The following is a 23,551-nucleotide window of genomic DNA, read 5'->3' as shown; positions in this document are numbered from 1 at the left end:
TATCCAGGTTCGTCATAGCAGTGTAGCCCCAGGCGGGAGCTGCGTACGTTATTATCGGCCTAATTAGGGCCTTGTACATGTTTATTGCTACTCGCTTGTTAATACTGGATCTTTTATTCAGTATCGGATAGAGCTGTGCCAGTCGTGCGTTTGTTTTCCGCTGGATGTCTTTGACGTGATATAGCATGGTTAGTTTTCTATCTAGGACTACTCCTAGATATTTGACCTTGTCGTGCCATGCTATATCTCGATTGAACAGTTTGAGTGGTTTTATATTGGCTGGCATGCGTGTGCGTCTGTTCTTCCTAGTGAACATCACAGCTTGGCATTTGTCAACGTTGACCTTGATACGCCATTTGGTTAGCCAGGGCTCGAGAGTTCGCAGTGCTTCTTGTAGTCTCTTTCGGGCGCATGCTAGCTGAAAGTGTTGTACTGTGATAGCAGTGTCATCCGCGTAGAGGTGCGTGGTAGTAAGTTCCGCTGTCGGCATGTCATTCGTAAATAGAATGAACAGGATTGGCCCTATTAGTGACCCCTGGGCTACGCCTGCCCTAATTGGTCGCGTGCTTGACAGTGTGTTATGAACATCTACTTGGAACTCTCGGCCTTCCAGGTATGATTTAATTAATCTTATGTACCCTGGGTGGAATTCGAGGTCTATTAATTTCGCTAATAGGCCTTCGTGCCAGACTTTATCGAATGCCTTCTGGATATCAAGGAATACTGCGCCTGTGTCTCTGCGCTTGTTTAGTCCGATGGTCGCTTGTTCTAGGACCCGGGTAAGCAGTTGCGGGGCGGAGTGGCCGTTTCTGAAACCGAATTGTTCGTTCCGAATGATTCCTCTTTCCTTGATATGTGCTATGAGCCTTTTCAGCAGTATTTTCTCAAATACTTTGCTGAGGGCGTCCAGGAGACTGATGGGCCTGTAATTATTGGGGTTAGATTTGTCCTTGCCTGGTTTGCCGAAAACAAGGATTCTCGCCTTTTTCCACTGTTCGGGATAATACTGCAATTGGAACATTGCATTGTATATTTTAGTGAGTAGTGCGAGGGCTTTCGGGGTTAGCTTTTTGAGTATTATGTTCTGAATCTCATCTGGGCCGGGTGCTTTCTTCGGGTTAAGGTGATCTATTATCCACTTAATTTCGTGGATATTAGTCTTCTTAACCTCGGGCTTGGGTGCGTTTGTTAGGAATTCCGCTACCTTGGCCTCTGTTTGCCTAATGAAGGCGGGGTCCGACGGTTCGTCATTGGGCTTAAAGGCCTCTTCGAGTGAGTCGGCTATCACCTCTGCTTTGTCTTGATTTTCATATACTGGTCCGTTAGGTCCCTTAATTGTTGGGATCACGTGTGGTTCTCGCGTGAAATATCTTGCTAAGTTCCACACCGGTCTGGTATTTGTGTCAAACGTACTGAGTTTGTCATTCTAGATCCGTGACCTATACTCCATTATTTCGGTTTCGATTTCGACCCTGAGTTCATTTTTGCGTATCCGGTCTTCATCGCGGTGGTGTCGGGCCCAATTGCGCTTGTGTCTGTTGCGCTGGCGTATTAGATCTTTAATGTGGGCCGGTATTTCGATGTTGGTGTTTCGTCTGGGTTTGTGTACCGGGATGCTCGCAGTTGTGGCTGCCTGGATCGCATTTATTAGCGTGTTAAGGGACTCATCCGTTTGGGCTGGGTTTACTATTTGTATGTCCTCAGTCCCCTGTAGGAGTGAATCGAGTTTTCTTTCAAATTTACCCCAATTGGCTGCTTTATAGTTTAGTCGGCGCTTGGGGTTATTCTCGTATTCCTCCGGATTCGCTTCCAGTGTAAATATTACTGGTTGATGCCTCGACCCTAGGTCATTAATGACCTTTATAGTGTGTCTTTGAGGAATATTTCGCAGTAGGGCGATGTCCAATATATCGTCGACCTGTTCGTTTGGTGCCAGGAACGTGGGTTCGCTGGGGGCTGTTACCACATAGTCCTGGGATAGCATGTGGTTGTACAGCCTTTCGCCGTCTGCGTTAGGTTTCAGGCACCCCCAGCTGGCGTGTTTCGAATTTAGGTCGCCTCCTAGGATCGTGTTTCTATTTTGCCTTAATACCGATTCTATATCTTGTGTGTTAAGGTGTTTAGGTCTGGAGTATGCCGATATTACATTGACGAGTGTTCCTCGCACTGGCATGGCAATTCCGCATGCCTCCAGCTCGACCAGTTCTGGTAAGTCAATTTCCATATGTTTAATGTCCTTCCTTACCAGAACTGCCACTCCTCCGACTCTGTTGGCCTTGTCGCTTCGGTGTATTTTATAGCCTCTTATGGTGAACTTCTTCCCCGGTGGGAGGAAGGTTTCTGTTAGGAGAGCTATGTGTATGGTGTTCGCGGCTAGGAAGGCTTCAAGCTCATATTTCCTGGATCTGACGCCTTGGCAGTTCCATATTAGAACTCGAAGCTCCTGCGTGTTATTATTATTATTATTGTGGTCTTCGCCGTGTTGTTCAGGCATCTTGGGACAGGAGGTCAGCGATCGCATTAACCAGATCCCTTAGCCAGGAAAATGGGAGCATGTTGGCCATCATTACCCCAGTGGTAATGGCTGCCGTGAGGTTCAGGTTCGGAAAGAAGGTTTTCAGGATTTCTTCTATCCTTTCCCTGAACGCCTTTACTGCCATGTTTCCCTCTGGCTGTTGAGCCTGTGTTAGTGTTACATGTGCAGGTGGTGAGATGGGTGCGACTGTTGTTGTGTGGGGTATGGGGGTTGGGGGAGGTGGGTCGGATGCTGTTTTATTAGCGGCAGGTTCCTTGCGGGGGGTGGAGCTGCTCTGGGGCGGGCCCTGAGGCTGCTCCGGGGGAGGGTGCGTGGACTTGACCTGCCTTAGGTTGGGTCTTTGGGGTAGGGCCTTCTTCCTGTTTTTATTTTCGGAGGTCTTACTTTGGACGGAGGTGGGGGGTGCTTGGGCTGAGGGCCCGGTTTTGTGTGTACCCTCCGTCCTTGGGGGTTGCAAGGTTACTTTGCCTCCACCTGAAGGGTCTAATTTGCCTGATGGGCCTTGCTTTCGGCCCTTGGTGCCTGAATGGCCTGTAGGTCCTGATGGGTCCTTTTTGCCTGAGGGGCCTATTTGTTGTTGTTGTCCACGTGAAGCGTCTGTGCCTGATGGGCCTGCTGGGGCTTTAGGGTTGCCACGCTTATTACCCTTAGGCCCTTTGCCTTGAAAGGCGGCTTCGTAGTCCCTGCGGCGGGGGCATTCTCTATAATTAGCCGCGTGTTTCCCCTCGCAGTTGGCGCACTTTGAGTACGCTGGGTCATTGCCGTGGGGGCAGTCGCGGGACAGGTGGGAGGCGGCGCATCTGCGACATCTGGGATCCAGCTGACATGTCGCCCCTGAGTGCCCATGCCTCTGGCACACCCCACATTGTGGGCCAGTGGTTTGCGGGCGGTACGGTTCGACTGTCACCAGCATGTTTTTCAGCATCCGCATTTTCCGCAGGCTGTCCGCTCCCGGGGTATCCGCCACGGCAACTAGGTAGAGGCAGCCCTTGGCTGGCCTGTTTCCTGTTCGCATCCTGTGTACAGAAAGTGCTTGGATACCTTGGGCTCTCATGGCAAACCCGATATCATATGGCACATACGTATTATTGGGCGTTCTCACTACAAATCGCTTTACTGCTGAGTTGGGCAATATCTGTACAAACTTGATATTAAGCCCTTTCAGCACTTTCATAGCGATTTCGTAGCTTTCGAAGCTGGACATATGTAGCCGGATCGCTTCATGTGCGTTTATTCTCGGCTTGGAGAAATAATAATTTCTCTGCTCATGTGTCAGCTTTTTGAGAAGCTCAATTTCGATGAGTTTAATGTTGTTACTGTAGACCGTAAGGGGTGGGGGGGTCGACCCCTTACGGGTGGCTGGTTTACTTGTTTGTGTGTGCTGAGGTCTTATCTGTTGTGCCTGTCTCGTGTTAGTGTTTGGTGGTGGCATGATCGAGCTGTATGAGGTGTCGGTGGAGCTTTCGGCTCGGGTATTCGGATTCCGACTCCCGCCCTGTTGGGCCTTGCGGCTCATAGGCTTGGTGTCTTTTCCTTTCTCCTCGCCTTTTCTCCTTCTCCCACTCTTGGCCTCCCTAAAACCGTCATCCTGGTTTCCCGGCAGGGTGGCTGGGTCCAAGGTTTCGGTCACCCCGCGCTCGCTCGGCTCCTTTCCCTCCGTGCCTTCAGAGTCGGCATCCTGGGATGTACTTGATACATCTATCACCAGTCTTGCCTCATCTTGGTCGGAGTCCGATTCGCCGGCTTGCCGGGGGGGGGGGGTTGGACTTTACGTGGCGCCTTCCGCCGAGCCCGTCTTTTCTTGCCCTCTTTCCTTCCCTTGGGCGCCGCCTCTTCGCTCGGGTAGGCGGAACTGGGTCCCGCTTTCCCGGCGTCCAGCTGGCTTGCCACTAGGTTGGGTTTGAGGGCAAGGTTTGTGTTGGGGGGAGAAGTAGTCTCCTGTTTGTGTTCAGGTATCTCCCCAGTCACTTTCCCAAGTGCGAGTTCCGGCACTTCAGGGTCGAACCCCGGTTCCCGTTCACTCGCACATAACGTCAGGCTGCATGGTTCGCTTTCCCCGCGCTGCGCGCTCCTTTCTCGGGGCTCAGCTCGAGTAGAGCCAGCCGGCCGAGTGGGCAGCAGCTGCACAGGTATGTGCTTGCCAGCGGCTACTGACGGGGTGGCTATGGGGGTTGTCCTGGTAGTGGTGGTGGTTGTTGTGTTCGTGGTGGTGGTGAGCGCAAAGTACTGCATGGCGCACTCCGTTACGTGAGTTTCGTGCGCCAGGTTTACTTGCACAGAATCAGGGGTGACTGTTCTGTGCTCCTCTGGCGCATTTCGCTCACTGCTCACGGGGGGCGCGCTGTGTTGGGTAGCCACCGGTCCCCGCTCGGCCGGGTCCTTGGCCGTAGCGGGGTCCGTTAGCTCTGAGCTGCGCGCTAGTGGTCGCCCATCCAAGTACTGACCAAGGCCTATGTTGCTTAACTGCGATGATGGGATTTTCATCGAAGTGTTTAGCATAGCATGGCCGTTGGCCGCCTGGGCTGGGCTCCTGGTAGACGTGTTATGGGTTAGGCCCATAAAGATAGGACTGGTCAGTCCATGTCTACTGATGATGGTTGGCGGGGGGGTGCGCTGTAACAACAGCGCTATACCCTCCGCTGGTGGGCTGACGGCCGTGGAGTGAGTAGCTTGCCGTAATAACGGCAGCCCTTCACTCTCCGTCAGTTCTTCCGGATCGTCGTTGGTGTCTGTATTAGCACCGGGCTCGCTGACAATTTGCTCTTCACTAAGTGCATTGCTCTTTTGAAGTTCTCGAGCCCGGCGCCGTGTGTTTGTATGTGGGGGCATCTAATACGAACTAGTGGACGCGGGATTATCCCTTGTTACGGGGGTCCCTGGGCCACAGAATCCCTATCTAACCCTAGGTACTGAGAGGCAGTAACCGATTAGGCCAGGTAGTGTATCCACTTGAAGTTCTAGAGGTTCCCGGTGAGAGGAGAGTGAGAGCGGAGAGAGAAGCACATACGTGTTCTCGCTAGCGCAGTCGAACTCGTCCTCCTGTCTCTTGCAGGGAGGAGAGACTACTTTATTCTAGCGCCTGACACTCAGGAGCCGTCATCGGCTAAGGTCGTGCATGATCGTCGTAGCAGGATATTTAGCCACCACACTCTCCCTCTGCTTGAGCTTTTCAGAACTTATGATTTTCACTTTCCTCGAGTTCAGAGTGTACTGTGAACAGAATTACAGGCTCAGTGATATAACTGAACGCTTATAATGCTATCGCGTGCCAAATGTGTAATCGGTTCTAATGCTACTTGGTACACATTCATTATTTCTAACACCTTAAAGAGAAACTAAGTGGCTAATATTATTATGAAACACATCTACTTACAAATATTAACATTATATTTATATCGTTATGATGGAAGCCCATGTCATATTGCAGGTGAAGAAGTGACTTGTAAATATCATTTCTTCACCTGAATATTTCGTCTTAAAATGACGATTCAAGTTTTCCTACAATTAAAGGATGTAGAACATATTGATATACTGAGCTCACCAAGTTATTCACAACTACTTTAGAATTAAATAATACACTAGCTTAAGTAATAATTTCACTGAAAATTCTCAAAGAGAAAACTCCAGTCTACGTTTTAACAAACTTCACCTCATTACCGCAAGCTACAGATTACTGATTGAAAGCATCTTTCCGCGCGGGATCTTCGAGAATGCGTACACTACAAGAAAGACAAGAAAGATTGTCTATAACAAAAGGAAGTACGGGTAGAAGATACTGGGCACACGAAGTTATTCTTGACTATTTTAGAATTAAATAATACACTAGTTTAATTGGTTTCACTTCAAGATTCGCAAGTAATCAAAGGTAAGCGGGACCTGTGACGACACGATGCGTTCGGCACTATGAGCCGCGTGACAGTGATCAGTGAATATAGCCCATAACGGCTCCTGAGTGTCAGGCGCTAGACGGGAGTGGAGAGACTAACTGACATGGTACCATACCACGACGCTACCTATACGCTATAGTACACCACAGCGCCATCATGCGGTAAATCTTAGAACTTAATGACTGTACTACGTATGTCAGCAAAATATATACAATAATAATTGGACCATGTTATGCATCACTAGACCAAGCGCCATTTTGTAAAAATCTGTATTTGTGCGCATTCTGTTGAGAAACAACGCAACTTAAATGGACAAAAAATCACCGTACATGTCCCAGTAACAGTTGCCTTAAAATATGTGAAAAATCTAAGTGCAAATTTACCTATGTTTGATTTTGTGTTTTGCATCACGAAACCAAAAGTGATAAGCTAATGTTTAGTTATGCAACAGTAGACCAAGCGCCTTTTACCGGTCTGTGGTCTAGTGATGCTAAACGAAACAGGTGGCTGCACTGGTTCACAACAGACCAGTCAACACAAGCTGTGTAGTGTTTACTAACCTAGTATGTTGTTACTGTGCATGTTTACACGGTAAACGATTGTACTGTCGTATTTCCTACATTATGGTACCAGTAATGGAGGCTATCAGAGCAAGAACCGAACGCATTGTTACAAATGCAATAACGATTTCTAATAACTGTGAGGTTTTACAGGTAAGAAAACGAACGATTTTGGAAACTCACCCCACGCTAGAAAAGATTACTTTGCGCTATGTTCTCCCAGGATACAGTTTTTTGCCCAACGACAGCAATTTTGGAGACATAGAGTGCGCGTTGAAGCTACAACAGTTGTACACTGTGAATGACTATATGAATGTGATGAAAGTACGTCGTAGAAAGAATGCTTTGGCTGTTCACAGAATGGAACAGAAAGAATTGTTTGGAACACAAATGCTGGAAAAACAGATAACAAACCGTAAAGTTGACATGGAAAATCCCAAAATAAACTGGCTGAAAACGAGAGAACTTGAAATCAGAAAAGACAAACCTCTAAGCATTTTCATGAAGAGTGACTTTGACCAGGACACTGGAGTTGAATTAAGTATTCAAAGAAAAGAAAAGAAAGGAAAGAGAAACTTCTGCGCAACCAGTTCATTTGAGTGAACACTTAATTCAACTGTGGCCAGGAGGGAAACCAATTTCAAAACCTAAACTTGAAGACTTGAAGTCTCTTCTGCCGCTGATTCCAGAAGATGCCAGACCAATGTATCGGTCTTTTTTCACCGATAATAGTGTGGAAGACGATATTGATTGGTTCAATGGACAACTTGACTTTGAAATAGAAAGTGAATAATGACTGATTTTGATTTCATTTATGTTTCTTTCTTAAATTTTGTTTAGTTACTGAGCAGTATTGTGTTTCATGCTAATTAGTGAAAAAGACTTCCAATGGCACCTTTTAATTTTAGGGTTTTTTATGTTTATAAGATTAATCAAGTATCTTTCGCTATAATTCATTTTTTACAGTATTGTGATTCAAGTCAGGTAATAAAAAGCTTTAAAGTGTAAAATACATAATGTCCGGGTTCATTTTGGATTTGTTGTTGTCTTGTAAGCTTTATTATTTCCATTTTTATTCAGTTGTTTTACATTACGTTACTATGTTTTGTGCCAATTAGTAAAGAATAAAGTACGTTTTATTGCAAAATTGTGCGTGTTATTGCTATTCCCTCACACTACCGGTAAGAAAAGGAATTTCTACAAAAGTCTTGAGAGCAAAAATAACCGATTTATTTCATAATTCCATAACGTTAAATTGTAGATTTCACAAATGATTTGTATCTTAGGTAATGTAATTTACAACTTCATTTACGATTATGTGTCCAATATAGTGAAATGATTATTTATTTATTGACCTGTAAATTTCGGAAACGTCGTGTAGTTTACTTATGCTTTATCACAGACTAGTCCAAATGCACTGTTTAGTTATGCATAACGCAACCAAAGGACTTAAGAGTCACTTAGTCTGTTGATGCAAAACAAAAATGCACAATCAAACAACAAACGTAAATAGACTAACCGCCATTTTATTTATTTTTTTGCGTTGTTTGATAAGTAATTAGACGGAGGTTTTACTAAAGAGTTCAAAAATAATAATTCTTACTTATTGCAAAAAATTGGGAAAATTTAACAATAAATGGATTTTTAATCGACTGGAAACTTTGAGCTCAATTATCTCAGAATGGTGTTTTGGCGCTTAGTCTAGTGATGCATAACATGGTCCAATTGAGGAAAGAAATACCAACAACGTAAATTGATCAATAGTCTCACATATGGTCCTGGCTAATAAATGAGGTATTCCCTCTATCCTTCCAAGTTGTAGGAAATCCTAGAGTGTGATATAACCATTTCCTTCGCGATGATAACATTTGTTTCCCTATTTTGTAATCACCATATTATGTATACATTTTCTTCAATATTAAACACTATCCCTTTCTTTTGCGAAGCTTGCCTTAACTATTTAACAGACTGACTGATTTGAAATCTACAATCTACTGAACACAAGAATTTGAAAATAAGCTTTACTTTGTTGTCAGCAATCCCCAAAAATATAATAAACAACAATTTTGGACGTTATAGCCGATACGTTTCCCCGAAAGTGCAATAAAATTACGCCGTTTTATACGATATGTGGTAATAAGTGATGTCGTACTAAGCGATATTTTTAAAAATACAGTGTTTATATAGGATTTACACAGGACCGTTTGATTTCGCCGTTATATCCAGTACGTCGTTAAAAGCGAGGTCGGTTTTCACTGTACTGTGTGATCGCGAAGAATGGTTTACTGCACTTTTGTTTTAAATGGAGTGAACTTTTATTATCAGTCAATACCTCTCATTCTTCATTCGCTGTTCAAGGTGCAAGCTAAAAGTCTGCTCTGATCATTTTGTAAACTCTGAAGATGGTCACTTTATAAAATGTTAACTTTAATCTGCTATAGACCATCTTCCTATTCAGAGACTACTCGCTTCACCAAAATGTAAAATATTTTCCATTAGGATCTATAAGGATAGTAAATTACTATTACTAGCGTGGTGCAGCACTTGTAGGGCAGACGCTCGACGTGGCTGGGCTGCATCTTCCCTTGTGAAATACTGCGTGGCATAGTGGTGGAGGACAGTTTGTTTGTTGTGTATGAGTTGCAGGGATGTTCGGGTCAGTACAAGTACGAACTCTCCGAGCCAAGGGATTTAAGGGGCTCCGGTAGGGTGTATATTTCCCATGCATTTTTTTTACAAACTTCATTGCACATTTCCTCCACAAATAATTGAGGCACATGTCTGGAAAAATTCAGAATTCCAGCCCTTCATGCAAACAACACAATGTTGCAAACATCCTAGGGATATGTGCTACGAATTTTAGGTAAGTAAAATATAATAAAGCATGATCATATATTCTTTATTTATTCCTAAAAAATACAATCCTTTCCTTAATCAACGTTATCCGTTCGATTAGATTAGCAGTTTGCCTTTTTCTACCACTATGAGAGCTAACGTGAGTCAATACATTGTTTCACTTAAGCACCACTTTCTTTCTTAATCTGCTTACCCTCCAGGTTTTTTTTTTCCTCGGACTCAGCGAGGGATCCCACCTCTACCGCCTCAAGGGCAGTATCCTGGGGCGCGAGACATTGGGTCGGGGGATACAACTGGGGAGAATGACCAGTACCTCGCCCAGGCGGCCTCACCTGGTAAGCTGAACAGGGGCCTTGGTGGGGGATGGGAAGATTGGAAAGGATTGGCAAGGAAGAGGGAAGGAAGCGGCTGTGGCCTTAAACTAGGTACCACCCCGGCATTTGCCTGGAGAAGTGGGAAACCACGGAAAACCACTTCCAGGATGGCTGAGGTGGGAATCGAACCCACCTCTACTCAGTTGACCTCCCTAGGCTGAGTGGACCCCGTTCCAGCCCTCGTACCACTTTTCAAATTTCGTGGCAGAGCCGGGAATCGAACCCGGGTCTTCGGGGGTGGCAGCTAATCACACTAACCACTACACCACAGAGGCGGACTTAAGCACCACTACGAGCACTTACGTCAGTCAATGCAGAGTTTCACTTAAGCCTTTGTAACTATATTCGGTGTGAATATTTTTCAAAGAATCAAAAAAATACTTGAGGGTATTGAACCAAGGAACACATTTAAGAAAGAATGATGTAAATAAGTTAATTTGGCTAGATTTGAATAAAAAAGAAAACGAGTCAGGAAACAGGCGGCTTTCCGGAAATGCATTTAGACCGGAATTGATATTCAAAATTTGTTTTTTAGTTTGATAGAGCTATCCAAGACTCACAATTTGAAATTTTCCCGGACCCTTTAGCCCTTCAAATTTCGGTACAATTAAGGGAATTGCTTAATTTTACTTTTTTAGTAGTATGGGGACCCGTACTTTGTCAGCTAAGAAATGTTCTCGACATTAAATTTTTTTTTTTTTGCTAGGGGCTTTACGTCGCACCGACATAGATAGGTCTTATGGCGACGATGGGATAGGAAAGACCTAGGAGTTGGAAGGAAGCGGCCGTGGCCTTAATTAAGGTACAGCCCCAGCATTTGCCTGGTGTGAAAATGGGAAACCACGGAAAACCATCTTCAGGGCTGCCGATAGTGGGATTCGAACCTACTATCTCCCGGATGCAAGCTCACAGCCGCGCGCCTCTACGCGCACGGTCAACTCGCTCGGTACATTAAAAATAAGGTGAACCTATGATGGTTTTCAAATTCCTTAACACAGGGATTTCCATAAGTGCCGTTTTGCTTGGCAGAATTAATATTTTTAATAATCCAATTTTTTTGCACTTATAATTCGCTCGTATAATACAATATCCCTGTGTTCAAAAACTTACAGAAACATACGTTCAAGGCAGTAATCGAATCGGGAAATTCATGCTGCAGGTAGTTTCCGAGAAAAAGCACACTAAATCTTTCAGAAAGTAAACTTACGGGAAACTGCTCTCGAAGTTTCAATGCATTCCATAACCATAACTTGGATAATATGGATCGTCCTGGTAGGCTTTTTCCAGCCTTTTCTTTAGTTTTCTTCTCTTCTCCCGTGTCTTATCTACCACTTCCCTCAATGCTTTCTCTGAAGCCTTTCTTTGTCAAGTCTGTATATGACTTGTATGGTGTGATATCCAACGCTAATACTAAGTGACCCACATCTTGACAGTTGTCATTCATTACAGCATCCTAAAACACCAAAATGCAGAGCATTAATTGACACAAAAACTGTTTTTGAAATTCTTGACCAAATAACACTGTTGATGCACTCATTCTGATTTTGGGTACGACCATATAAACACTTTTTCAGTAACTGTACATCAGATAGGTCCCAGAAAATAGGCCTAATTTCCTCTATGACAGCATATCCTTGTGTACAAATGTTTGGCCTTCTGCTTGTGCTTTGTTGCACTCACACCATGTATCAGTTCTTTTGGGGCGGAGTCCGTGGTTCGGTGCAGAATCAGTTGAAGCAAAGCTGCGAATTCTGCCACGCCCACACTGCTTTCTCTTAAATCGTTTATTTAAAGCATTTCTAGGTTACAAAAATGTATGTATTGTACATCAAATTAAAGAGGAGATCCAAAGACCAATAATCAGGAAAAAACATTAAAAAACCAAAGTGATAAATTTAATAATTTTCCACCATACCGGAGCCCTTTAACCATTTAAGACTAAAATCTCCAACACGACTGGGAATAGAACCCAGGGCCCTTTAAACGGAAGGCCATTACGCTGACCCGTCAGCCAAGAAAACGGACATTAGCAGCTCATATTGTGCATTTTAATAAATAATAATATTATATATTCCTTTTCGTCCCACTACTTTTACGGTTTTGGGAGACGCCGAAGTGCCGGAATTTAGTCCCACATGAGTTCATTTACGAGCCAGTAAATCTACCGATACGAGGCTGACATATTTCAGCACCTTCAAATACCACCTGACTTGAGCCAGTATCGAATCTGCCAAGTTGGGGTCAGAAAGCCAGCGCCTCAATCGTCTGAGCCACTGAGCCCAGCATATTGTGAATTTATTAACTAGATTCTGTGTGATACTTTCAGCGACATCCGGTGCGCTGTGGGACGGGTTTCTCGTCAGTACCGAGGTTACCTTTAACCTTCTTCCGCTCTGCGAATTTGATGGCCAGTATAGCAAGGACTTTGTTTGCAAGCTTGTTGATATTGATAAGATAGTATCGGAGCAGTATGCATTATTTGAATTGACCTTTCCTTTTATTTTCTGCAGATGGTTACAATGGGAGTTTTACCATCCTTTGGAATCATATTTGGCGACTTCCTTGAAAGTCTTGGCGAAGGAACTACAAGTGTAACGTCAATTACAAGTGTTTACATATCAGTCTGCTTTTTGACAGGTGAGTAACTAAAAATGATATATCTATTCATAAGCTCTTACGACGATATGTTCTTTACAGTTATAGCTAATGGTCACGTATCTTTCGCATATTTAAGTGAATAACTTACAGTGGACATAAACAACTTTCATTAAAGTAGGCATCGTTTTCTGTGTTTTGAAAATCAAGTATCGATTCTTCATAGGAGCAAAAGCTATTTCTCAACATCAAGTGGTTTCTTGTTTACTTTAGCACGCTGTAAAAGTTAGTATTTGTATTTATTGAACATAACAGGCGTTCAGCCCAAATACATGTTCACAATGAAAACAACTTACAAGAAAAGGATAAAGGAAGAACATGAGACTCCTTGGGCATGCCATGAGGTCCGTCGGATACTCCGGAAACGTGACACTCCCTAGGGAGGATCATTACAGCAGTCATCCGCAGTCCCTACATGCCACTTCCATCGACCCCGCTGGATATTAAAATAAATAAATATAAATTAACAAAAAGTTAAAAGTAAACTACCGACCTACTACTACTGCTGTCCGGCCATGTCATTTATCCCTAGTGAGAAAAAGGCCACCCTCCCATTGATGACACGACCGGCCCTATCCGTGAGGCCCGAAAGAAGTCCCAAACAACCCCTACCAGATGACAGCACAGCTTTCTCACCATTCCATTTTCGTCCAACCTAGTGAGGCTGAAACCGCTCTCCTCCTGTATCCCGCCTCTCTCCACCTCGTTCAGCATATATCTCTCTTTTACTTATATGGGGTAGGCCCGTCCTACCACATCCTTTTACGGGTATGGTAAAAGTTAGTAGTAATATTTCTCATTCTCTTCCGTTGCAAGACTATGAAAGTGAAGTCTGGTCAAGGTCTATTGAAAGTCCAGTTCTCATCTTCTGCACCGGAAGAAACAGCACTTCATCTATTTTTGCTGCTAATAAAAAAAAAAGGTAGTACTTTAGATTGACGCTTTCACAGCCCGTAACTGTAGACATGACAACAAGCTTTTGACTTTTGCCGTGTAAAGAAAACAAGGTGAAATTCTTTACGTTTCGCAGAGAATTTTGCTTCGCGTCTTCAGAAGAAACTCTCGTCTGTATACGGGGAAGACTTCTCCAATAATGAAGGTTTGAATTTAAGAATGCTTTATCGACGGTCTATTGTAAGTGGTACTCTCGTTCATCACCTATTAACACTTTTAGCTCGACGGCGAACAACCATTGAGTCCCCAACATTTATTCGCACAATGTGGTTCAAGATATATTTTGCTTTATATTGCAGTCGGTGTTTTATGTAAGGATACAGAGCATTGCTTCGGCTTTATTAGGATTGTATATATTGTGTCACCGGTGGTAGATGCTATCACAAAAATTGGTGCAGAAAAGCTAGTAAATAACCGACATTCAATAAACGAAAATATAGCATTTTATCAATTTAAACATGTTGTAAGATTACAAAATTGCGTATAGTTATAATAATAAGGTTTATTTATTAAATTCTAATGCAAAATGACTTCCATAGAGTAAGAATACACAGGTTTGGTAAAAATTAAATTGTTTAAGAAAATAAAGCAGTTGCAAATCAAAGTCTGGTAAATCGGCCCCTTGTCATAATTTACTTTATAACCTCATTTCCATACATAGGATTGTTAGACCAGTAAATTTTTGTTTTGGGAAGAGGACATTGTCCATGATCATAAGAACTCCACGCAGTTTCTTTGTTTCGTCTTCCGTGCAGTTCTTCCATTTAGCCATTGGGGAGCGTCTTTTTACTTTTCTAGAGGCAGCATGTTGCCTTGCATTTCACTTGGTTTCTAAAACAATAATTACATCTAAGCTTTCATCATCTAAACATTGCTCTATGCTGTAAAAGGGGTCTTTTACATCCAAATTATACTGCAGCCCTGGTTGTCCAGAAAAAGGAAATTTCCTACACGTAGCTTTCAAGTCAGTCCACTCCAAAATATTGTTGAAATGAAATGAAATAGCGTATGGCTTTTAGTGCCGGGAGTGTCCGAGGACATGTTCTGCTCGCTAGGTGCAGGATGAAATGATGATGAAGACAACACATACACCCAGCCCCCGAGCCAGCAAAATTAACCAATGATGGTTAAAATCCCCGACCCTGCCGGGAATCGAACCCGGGATCCTTACGACCAAAGGCCAGCACGCTAACCATTTAGCCATGGAGCCGGACGAAATATTGTTTACATGATCATTATGAATAGCACTTACTACAGTTTGTACTGGATCACCGTCACTCCTTTCCTCATCACTTCGTTCTTCCTCACTTTCTTCTGGTAAATATTCATTTCCAGACACTGACACGTCACTAGGTTCAGTTACACATGTGCTCTCATTTAGGATTTCCTCAATCTCATCAGGATCCATAATAAATATTTAGGCATACCATAAATTAGGAATGTGGTTTTGCTGTTTCTAAAACAGCGCCAGCAAATGTGCCGTTTTATGCTATAGGCCTACGAAAACTATGTAAACCGTAACCAATGAACTGTAAATTGTTAGAATATTTTTCAAACGCGAGAAGTTCACAAATACACTGAAAACAATCTATCTATTAATGCTTTCATTCTCCACCCTGAAGGAGTGGGGTGGGTCGCCTAGAGGGTTATGCCCTCTCTCTGGCCAGGAGAGGTGACGGGAAAGTGGAGAAGTGTGGGATGAAGGAGATGGGTAAATGGAAATAAAGAAAAAGACAAAGTCAAAGACAAAGTCAAAGACAAAGTCACCTCCGTACAGGCATGAAGACCCTTGGAGGTTTGGAAGGTAAAGGCTTCCACCATTGTTAATCGCGGCACGTGATGGGGTAGAATGGTTAGCTCTACGCCCGGCCGCCTTTGCCCCCAGGAATTAACCTGGTACTCATTTTGGTGTAGGCTGAGTGAACCTCAGGGCCATATGCACCTCCGGAAGTGGAAATCTCGTTTCTTAAATTTTACGACTTCCTGACGGGGATTCGAACCCTAAAGAAAAAGGAGATGTGAAGAAATGGCTTCTGGACTAAGGAGTATAGTAGAGATGAAACTTTATTGAAAAAGATACAAGGTCATGTACATTCAAAAACAGAGATGAGTGAAGAGTTAGACGAAGGTGCTAGGGAGAAGATGGGAAGCTAGGATGTGGTAGAAAGAGGAGAACTTAACTAGGGAAGTGAGGAGAAGGTGGAGGAGGGGAAGGTAAGGTGGTGGCTGGGGGAAGTAGTTTGGCAGGGATGGGACTGTATGGGACTGTAGAAGATCGTAGACGTGGATGGGTTGAGTGAGGAGGAGGGACAAGCCGGGGACGACTGCTGGGCCGGGGGAGGACGGTGTAAGGGTTTGGGAGGTGAATAAGAGGCTTCGACCCGATGATGGCGACCGTAGAGGTAGAGTCCTTGAGCGACGAGGAGCTGGATGTCGTCGGGAATCTGAAGTTGGAGGCGCACCAGGAACGTTGGACCGTCGGCATTGTAGATGCGAGAAGCTTGTCGTACAAGGAGGCCTGTCTGGCGAAGTTCTTGAACAACGGCTGAAGGCGCTATGCTTGTATCCACACTGCGAATAACACAGCTGTAGGTGGAAGAATGTTCAGGTGGCGGTGAACGTACCACTTTCGAAGGAGGAGCGGTGGAAGGTCCCTGGGCAGCGGCTGAATATATGTAGGCTGGTGATTTAGGTGGTCAGGGGTGGGAGGGGTGGGGAGAGAGGGTATCAAAAGGGGAAAAGGATGGGACGTAGTGGTATTAGTCATAGGAAGGATGGGAGAGGAGTGAGCAGAAGTAGTGATGGTGGTGGTAGTACTGGTAGTGGGGACAGGTATGGTAAGAGAAATATTGAGGGATGGGTAAGCAGATACAGTGGAGATGATGGTAGTTAGTTGTGGGGCAGGATGATGGAGGGGAGTGGGGGTGAGAAATACGGAGGAGACGTACTTGCAGCAGGCGTAGCAGGGTCTTCAACATCCAAGATCTGGGCGATGACGTTGGAAGGTGTAGCTGTTACTCGGTGGAGACGGCGATGAAGAAACACTCCATTAGTCTGGACGTGGTTGCAGGCATCCAAAGGGTGGAAAGAGAGAAGCACCTCTGGTGCGAGATCGGGGCCGTCCTAAAGTCTGGTGACACCAGATACAAGGTGTGTGAGAAGGGCACTGTAAACGTCCTCGTCCGAGATCGCTGGGTCAACGTCATGGATTATGCAAGTAAACATGGCTGGGGAAGGCCGGCCTCCAACTCGGTGCCAGCTGATATGCTTATTAGCTCGAGGTGCGAAGTTACAGGTGTGGCGGCACCCCGGCCGATCAAAACTTGATGTGATAATAATTGATGTGGTGTGTGTTGCGGTATACACTGAAGGAGTGGTCTACTGATTGTTTATGCGAGGTGTTACACTCATACAAGCAGTTTTGAAAATTACAAAACTTCAAAATCTACTTTAACAACCATGAAATTGCATGTAGGCCTACTACCGGTGGCACACAAACTAAAGTGCGTAACATGTCTCTAAAAGTGTTATACAACGTAAACTGACCAATGATCAAGGAGTTTCATGTGAAAAACAACGTTGTTTTTATAAAAACTCAATGTCTTCCCTTAAGGAACGCAATTTTTGAAAGGTGATTGTTTTAAATCGTGTAGCACCTGTGGCGCACGTCGTATTGAACATGTTAAGATACTCTTTATTTTTATTTATTTATTCTACCATATTCGTGAATGGATTGATTCTCAGACCAATAGGTTCAAGACAGACTTCTCAGACCCCTGTGCCCTTAAAAACCATTGTACCTATCGCTGCGTTGTAGGAAGGAGGCTACGTATTTATTTTCCTGTAACTCTCCATTACGTCAGAGAGCTGTTGCACTAAACATTTCTTGTAGTTACATTGTGCTAATACGTAAGTTAGTTGATAAGGTAACTAGCTTGTTGAAGTCACCACTAAATTATTTGTTTGCTGTGCCTACGTGACCGGGCGAGCTGGCTAAACTGTACAGTACTGAATATGTACTGTAGCAGTAAGCTTCCACTCGAAAGATAGTGGATTCGAATTCCACCATCGAAAGCCCTAAATATAGATTTTCGTGGTTTCCCATTTTCAGACCAGGCAAACGCCGAGGTTGCACCTTAACTAACGCCACAGCCAAAACCTTAGCTGCACATTCAATGAGTTTCATCCTGGAGCGTCAGGCATTCAGTCGGGGATATCACTGGGGAGCAGGACCAGTACCTTGCCCAGAAGGCCTCACTTGCTATGCTATGCTGAACGAGACGTTGTGGATGATGGGAAGATTGGAAGGGGTAGGCAACGAAGAGGCTGTGGACTTAAGTTAGGTACCATCATGGCATTTGCCTGGAGGTGAAGTGGGAAACCACAGAAAACCACTTCGAACATGGCTGAGGTGGGAATCGAACCCTCTTCTAATTTAACCTCCGGAGGCTGTTTGCTATTTGCTATTGGTAATTATGGATCCCACCAGCTCTGTGACTTCGCGGGCTTTAATACGTTTGATTACCCAGCCATGTTGACCTGACCATTCGGTTTGAACAACAACATTTTTTTTTTCTAGAGGCTTTACGTCGCACCGACACACATAGGTCTTATGCCGACGATGGGATAGGAAAGGGCTAGGAGTTGGAAGGAAGCGGCTGTGGCCTTAATTAAGGTACATCCCCAGCATTTGCCTGGTGTGAAAATGGGAAACCACGGAAAACCATTTTCAGGTCTGCCGACAGTGGGATTCGAACCCACTATCTCCCGGATGCAAGCTCACAGCCGCGAGCCTCTAACCGCTCGGCCAACTCCCCCGGTGAAAAACACCTATCCAGACTTAGGTTCCTAGGGGAAAAGCAAAGCTCGAAATTTGAAGAGTGGTACGAGTGCTGGGATGGAATCCACTCAGCCTCGGGAGGTCAACTGACTAGAGAGGAGGTTCGATTCCTCCTCACCTATTCTTGAAGTGGTTTTCGTGTTTTCCCACTTCTGCTCCGCTTGCTTCCCCAGTTCATACCCATCGTTTTTAATATTCTCACCCCTACAGGGCCCCTGTTGAGCATACTAGCAGGTGAGGCTGTCTGGGTAAGGTACTGGTCCTCCTCTCCAGTTGTATCCACCCGACGAAATGTCTCACGATCCAGAACATTACCCTTGCGGGGTAGAAATGGTATCCTTCGCTGATAGATAGATAGATAGATTTATCATCAACAGGTTATTTGCCCAATTACAGATGATACAATTAAACAATATATACAACAAATACACCTTAAATAAATTACACTAAGTTCCTAAAATAATAACCAAATGTAAACTAAGCTTAAAATGTTTATATACACATACTGTATTTGCAACACCTTAAATAATTACATAAATAAAAATTAATCTCTTGATATAATTATTATGATTAAACTACATGTAGAGACATTTGCATACACATATTTATATATTTTACAGAGAGTACCGGTACCTTTACATTTGTCAGGTCGTTAGGGCACGTATAATTTTAGACGGGAGTGAGTGAAAAAGGTCCACTGGTTCACCCACCTCATTAAACGATTCCGGGGGAAAAGCAACCCTGGAGGGTAAACATTAAATAAAATAAGGATATAGTGCACTTGAAATACTATATTTTACCAAACTCCCCATTAAGATAGCTTCGGTTCGAATCCCCGCAAGCGCATTTAACATTTTTGAAATGAAATGACACTCCCTGTACTTCGGATTTCGCGTAAAACTTTTGGCTTCTTACTTCTTTCCCGATATCAACAGTCACGTAAAACAACACATGTGCTCTTTGTTTTCTTATCCATTTGAAGCCTGAGCTTTGTAAATGATAAAGACTTTTCCTCCTTTGTCCGATTGAATTACGTATTTCCTTACCTGCTGTTATGACAAGAAAGTAGCTACGACATTTGCCTGTCGTGTTTACACCCACACCAGTAACTTGTAAATTAGCAGAAGAGATACCGTGCCGATAGGCTGGTTCCGTAATGTCAAGGTTTATTTTGTGAATTAGATTTCATATAGGGCCTCCGTGGCTCAGACGGCGGCGCGTCGGCCTCTCACAGCTGGGTCCCGTGGTTCACATCCCGGTCACTCCATGCGAGATTTGTGCTGGACAAAGCGGAGGCAAAATTCTCTAACATCATTTCATTTCATCTGTCAGTCATTAACCATTACCCCAGAGGAGTACGACAGGCTTCGGCAGCCGGCACAATTCCGATCTTCACCGCTAGTTGGGAGCTTCATTCATCCCATTCCTGATCCGTTCGAAAGACAGGAAACAGGTTGTGGATCTTCACTGTCATTTCATATAGACCTAAGTCGTTGTGATAGTGGTCTGGCTCCTTGGCTGAATGGTCAGCGTAGCCAGAGGGCCTCGGGTTCGATTCCCGGCTGGTTCAGAAATGTTAACCTTACATGGTTGTTTCCCCAGGCTCGGGGACTGGGTTTCTGTTTCTACTGTCCCCAATATTCCTGCAACTCACACAACACACGCTACACTCTCATCCACTTCAAAAACATGCACTTCCCATACACGGCAGATACTACCCACCCTTGTTGGAGGATCTGCATTAAAAGTGCTGCACCATTCTTACCAGACGAAATTAAAAAAAAAAGTGGTACCGAGCTGGATAGCTGCAGTCGCTTAAGTGCGGCCAGTATCCAGTATTCGGGAGAAAGTAGGTTCGAACCCCACTGTCGGCAGCCCTGAAAATGGTTTTCTGTAGTTTCCCCATTTTCACACCAGGCAAATGCTGGGACTGTACCTTAACTAAGGCCACGGCCACTTCCTTCCAACTCCTAGCCCCTCCCTGTGCCATTGTCGCCATAAGACCTAACTGTGTCAGTGCGACGTAAAGCAAGTAGCAAAAAATAAAAGAAATAAAAAATGTGGTAACGATCCTCATTGGTTGCATTGGTTAATCACTATTCTTTTATTCCCAAGATCCTGAGTAAGGTCGGTGGTATATGAAGTTTTTGAAATATGCAAACTCCGTGTCCCTGCCTTCCGCTTTCTTGCGGAAAAGAAAATCCTATTCACCAGCGTCTTTTGAAATATGCAGCAATTAATGGCACGTTAAAAAATCTACCTTCTACTTCTTTCTGGCCTTTCTCTCAGTTCACTGGAACCGATACTTTGTGTGGATTTGGCCCAGTTGACGGCTGGATGTTGCTCCTGACGCCAACAACACAGTATATGGAGGGATGCACTCACTATTACGCGTTTCTGCGGCGTCCGATAGTGTGCTATATTATGAATAGGCTAGATTGATGAATTATATTAATACGGAAAAATCCCAGTCCGAAGACAAATATGCTGAATGTTCACCCAAGAAGCCAGACATTATTATTATTATTATTATTATTATTATTATTATTATTATTATTATTATTATTATTATTGAACTAGAGCCTCTGTTGCTCAGGTGGAGCGCGCTGGCCTCTCACCGTGGTTCAAATCCCGGTCACTCCATGTGAGATTTGTGCAGGACAAAGCGGAGGCGGGACAGGTTTTCTCCGGGTACTCCAGTTTTCCCTATCATCTTTCATTCCAGCAACACTCTCCACCAATACCATTTCATTTCATCTGTCATTCATTAATCATTGCCCCAGAGGAGTGCGACAGGCTTCGGCAGCCGGCACAATTCCTATCCTCACCGCTAGATGGGGGCTTCATTCATTCCATTCCTGACCTGGACGAATGACTTGAAACAGGCTATGGATTTTTATTTCATTATAGATCTGGTGAACAATTCTCGAAGATTATTTTCATTTGCAAGACATAATTTTTCTAGGATCATGATTTTTGGCTTCTCACTTTTTGAAGTTTAACTTGTGTTATCTATACTAATATATAAAGCAGTAAACTTTGTTTGTATGTAATGGCTAATCTCGAACGATTCTAAAAAAACCTACTAATGTAAATATACGCTATCCCAGAGGTACATGTGCTGTATTTTATTTCAAAGCAATTCGCGGGGGAAGAAATAAAAATAATAGGCTCATATAGGCGTAATATCGAATTTACCGTACAAGGACGAGACAAAGCTCATTTTAAGCCAATTGACGCAAAGAACAAAACTAGGGCCCTAAAACCAACCGTTGTGGAAATATTGGCACCACACTACCCCTGCTCTAGGAATCGGATAAAGAAGTGAACTGCCGTAACCATGGAGACGTCAGCTCTACGATTCTAGAGCAGCGAGATTATGCATGTACGTTTCGGCATAGCTGCCAACCAAAATTGGTACAAAGTTGGAAACAATATACTGTTGTGTAAGACACTCATGGGACTCCTTTGGGCGGAGATGGACAGGGGGTGAAGTTTAAAAATAATCTTATATAAAATAACATGTCCTGACCGAGCCAAAACTACTGGACATAAAGAAATGAAATTTTGGGGATACATTTATATTATAGTACAGGTGCTCACTAAGGAAGGATTTGTGGATACTCCGTCGCTAAGGGGGTGAAAAGGGGGATGAATTTTAAAAATAAATATATCTACTGTATATCTCCTAAACGTAACAGTTTGAAGACCTGAAAATTGGTATTTGGGATCTTCTTTAAAAATAAAGAAATACATACTTTTATCTTCAGAAAATCCACTTATGGGGGTAAAAATAAGTGAAAAGGGGTTGGAATCCTCCAAAACTGAAGATCTTCCAGACGTGAACGTTGGTACATGGAACACGTTTCTTTGTTTCTTTAAAATCTACATGTGGGGATGAGGGGGGGAGGGTAGAATAATTGAAAAGAGGGTTGAATCCTTTTTATGAGGATACTTTTATCTCAAAGACTGAAGACGTTACAGACGTGAAAATTGGTATTTGGAATCCCTTTTAAAAATGAAGAATGCGTTTTTTTGTTTCCGGAAAATCCACTTAAAGGGGGTGAAGAAAGTGAAAAATGGGTTGAATTTTAAAAATGAGTATATCTACAGTTTATCTCAAAAACTTAACCTGTTCTACAAATGAAAATTGGTATTTGGAATCTACTTTAAAAATAAAGAATCAAGTATTCTTTTGTTTTCGGAAAATCCACTTAAGGCGGTGTGGAAAGGACTGAAAAAGGGTTGAATCCTTTAATTGGGATACTGATATCTCAGAAAATGAATATGTTATAGACGTGAAAGTTGGTATTTGGAATCGCATTTGAAAATAAAGAGAAACGTATTTTTCGTCTTCGGAAAATCCATTTAAGGTGTAAAAAAGACAGAAAATGGGGTTAAATAATGTTGCTAATTGCTAATTGCTTTAGGTCGCACCTACACAGATAGGTCTTATGGCGACGATGGGACAGGAAAGGGCTAGGAGTGGGAAGGAAGCGGCCGTGGCCTTAATTAAGGTACAGCCCCAGCATTTGCCTGGTGTGAAAATAGGAAACTACGGAAAACCATCTTCAGGGCTTCAATAATGTTTATGAGGATACTTATATCTCAACAACTGAACATTTTACAAACATGAAAATTTGTATTTGGAATCTCCTTTAAAAATATTTTTTTCTAGAAAATCCACTTAAGAGGGTGAAAAAATTGAACACGTGGGTCAATTTTTAAAATAAGTATGTCTACAGTATTTTTCAAAAACATAGCATGTTACAGACATAAAAACTACTAAATCCACGCGAGTGAAGTCGCGGGAATAAGCTCGTCAATTATAAATTGCATTTATTGTGTCGCACTTTGATTTAAGCAGCCGACAAGTCTCCTGGCCTAGG

At 43.6% G+C, this 23,551-nt stretch overlaps 1 protein-coding gene across 6 annotated transcripts in view; it reads left to right on the top strand.

Moving 5' to 3' along the window:
- Window positions 1-23,551, top strand: part of LOC136867386 (monocarboxylate transporter 13) — a 258,356-nt gene that overhangs the window by 143,123 nt on the left and 91,682 nt on the right. For 3 of the 6 annotated variants that reach the window (XM_067144566.2, XM_067144567.2, XM_067144564.2), the window contains exon 3: window positions 12,724-12,850. The exons of the other annotated variants lie outside the window; for them this stretch is intronic. In XM_067144566.2, coding sequence (XP_067000667.2) covers window positions 12,724-12,850 — 127 coding nt within the window. The remainder of the gene's footprint in view (window positions 1-12,723; window positions 12,851-23,551) is intronic. 6 annotated transcript variants of the gene reach the window in all.

This window comes from Anabrus simplex, chromosome 3, assembly GCF_040414725.1.
Source record: "Anabrus simplex isolate iqAnaSimp1 chromosome 3, ASM4041472v1, whole genome shotgun sequence".
NCBI lineage: Eukaryota > Metazoa > Arthropoda > Insecta > Orthoptera > Tettigoniidae > Anabrus > Anabrus simplex.
Note: the sequence above shows the minus strand (reverse complement) of the source record. Positions and strands in the feature narration are given on the sequence as shown.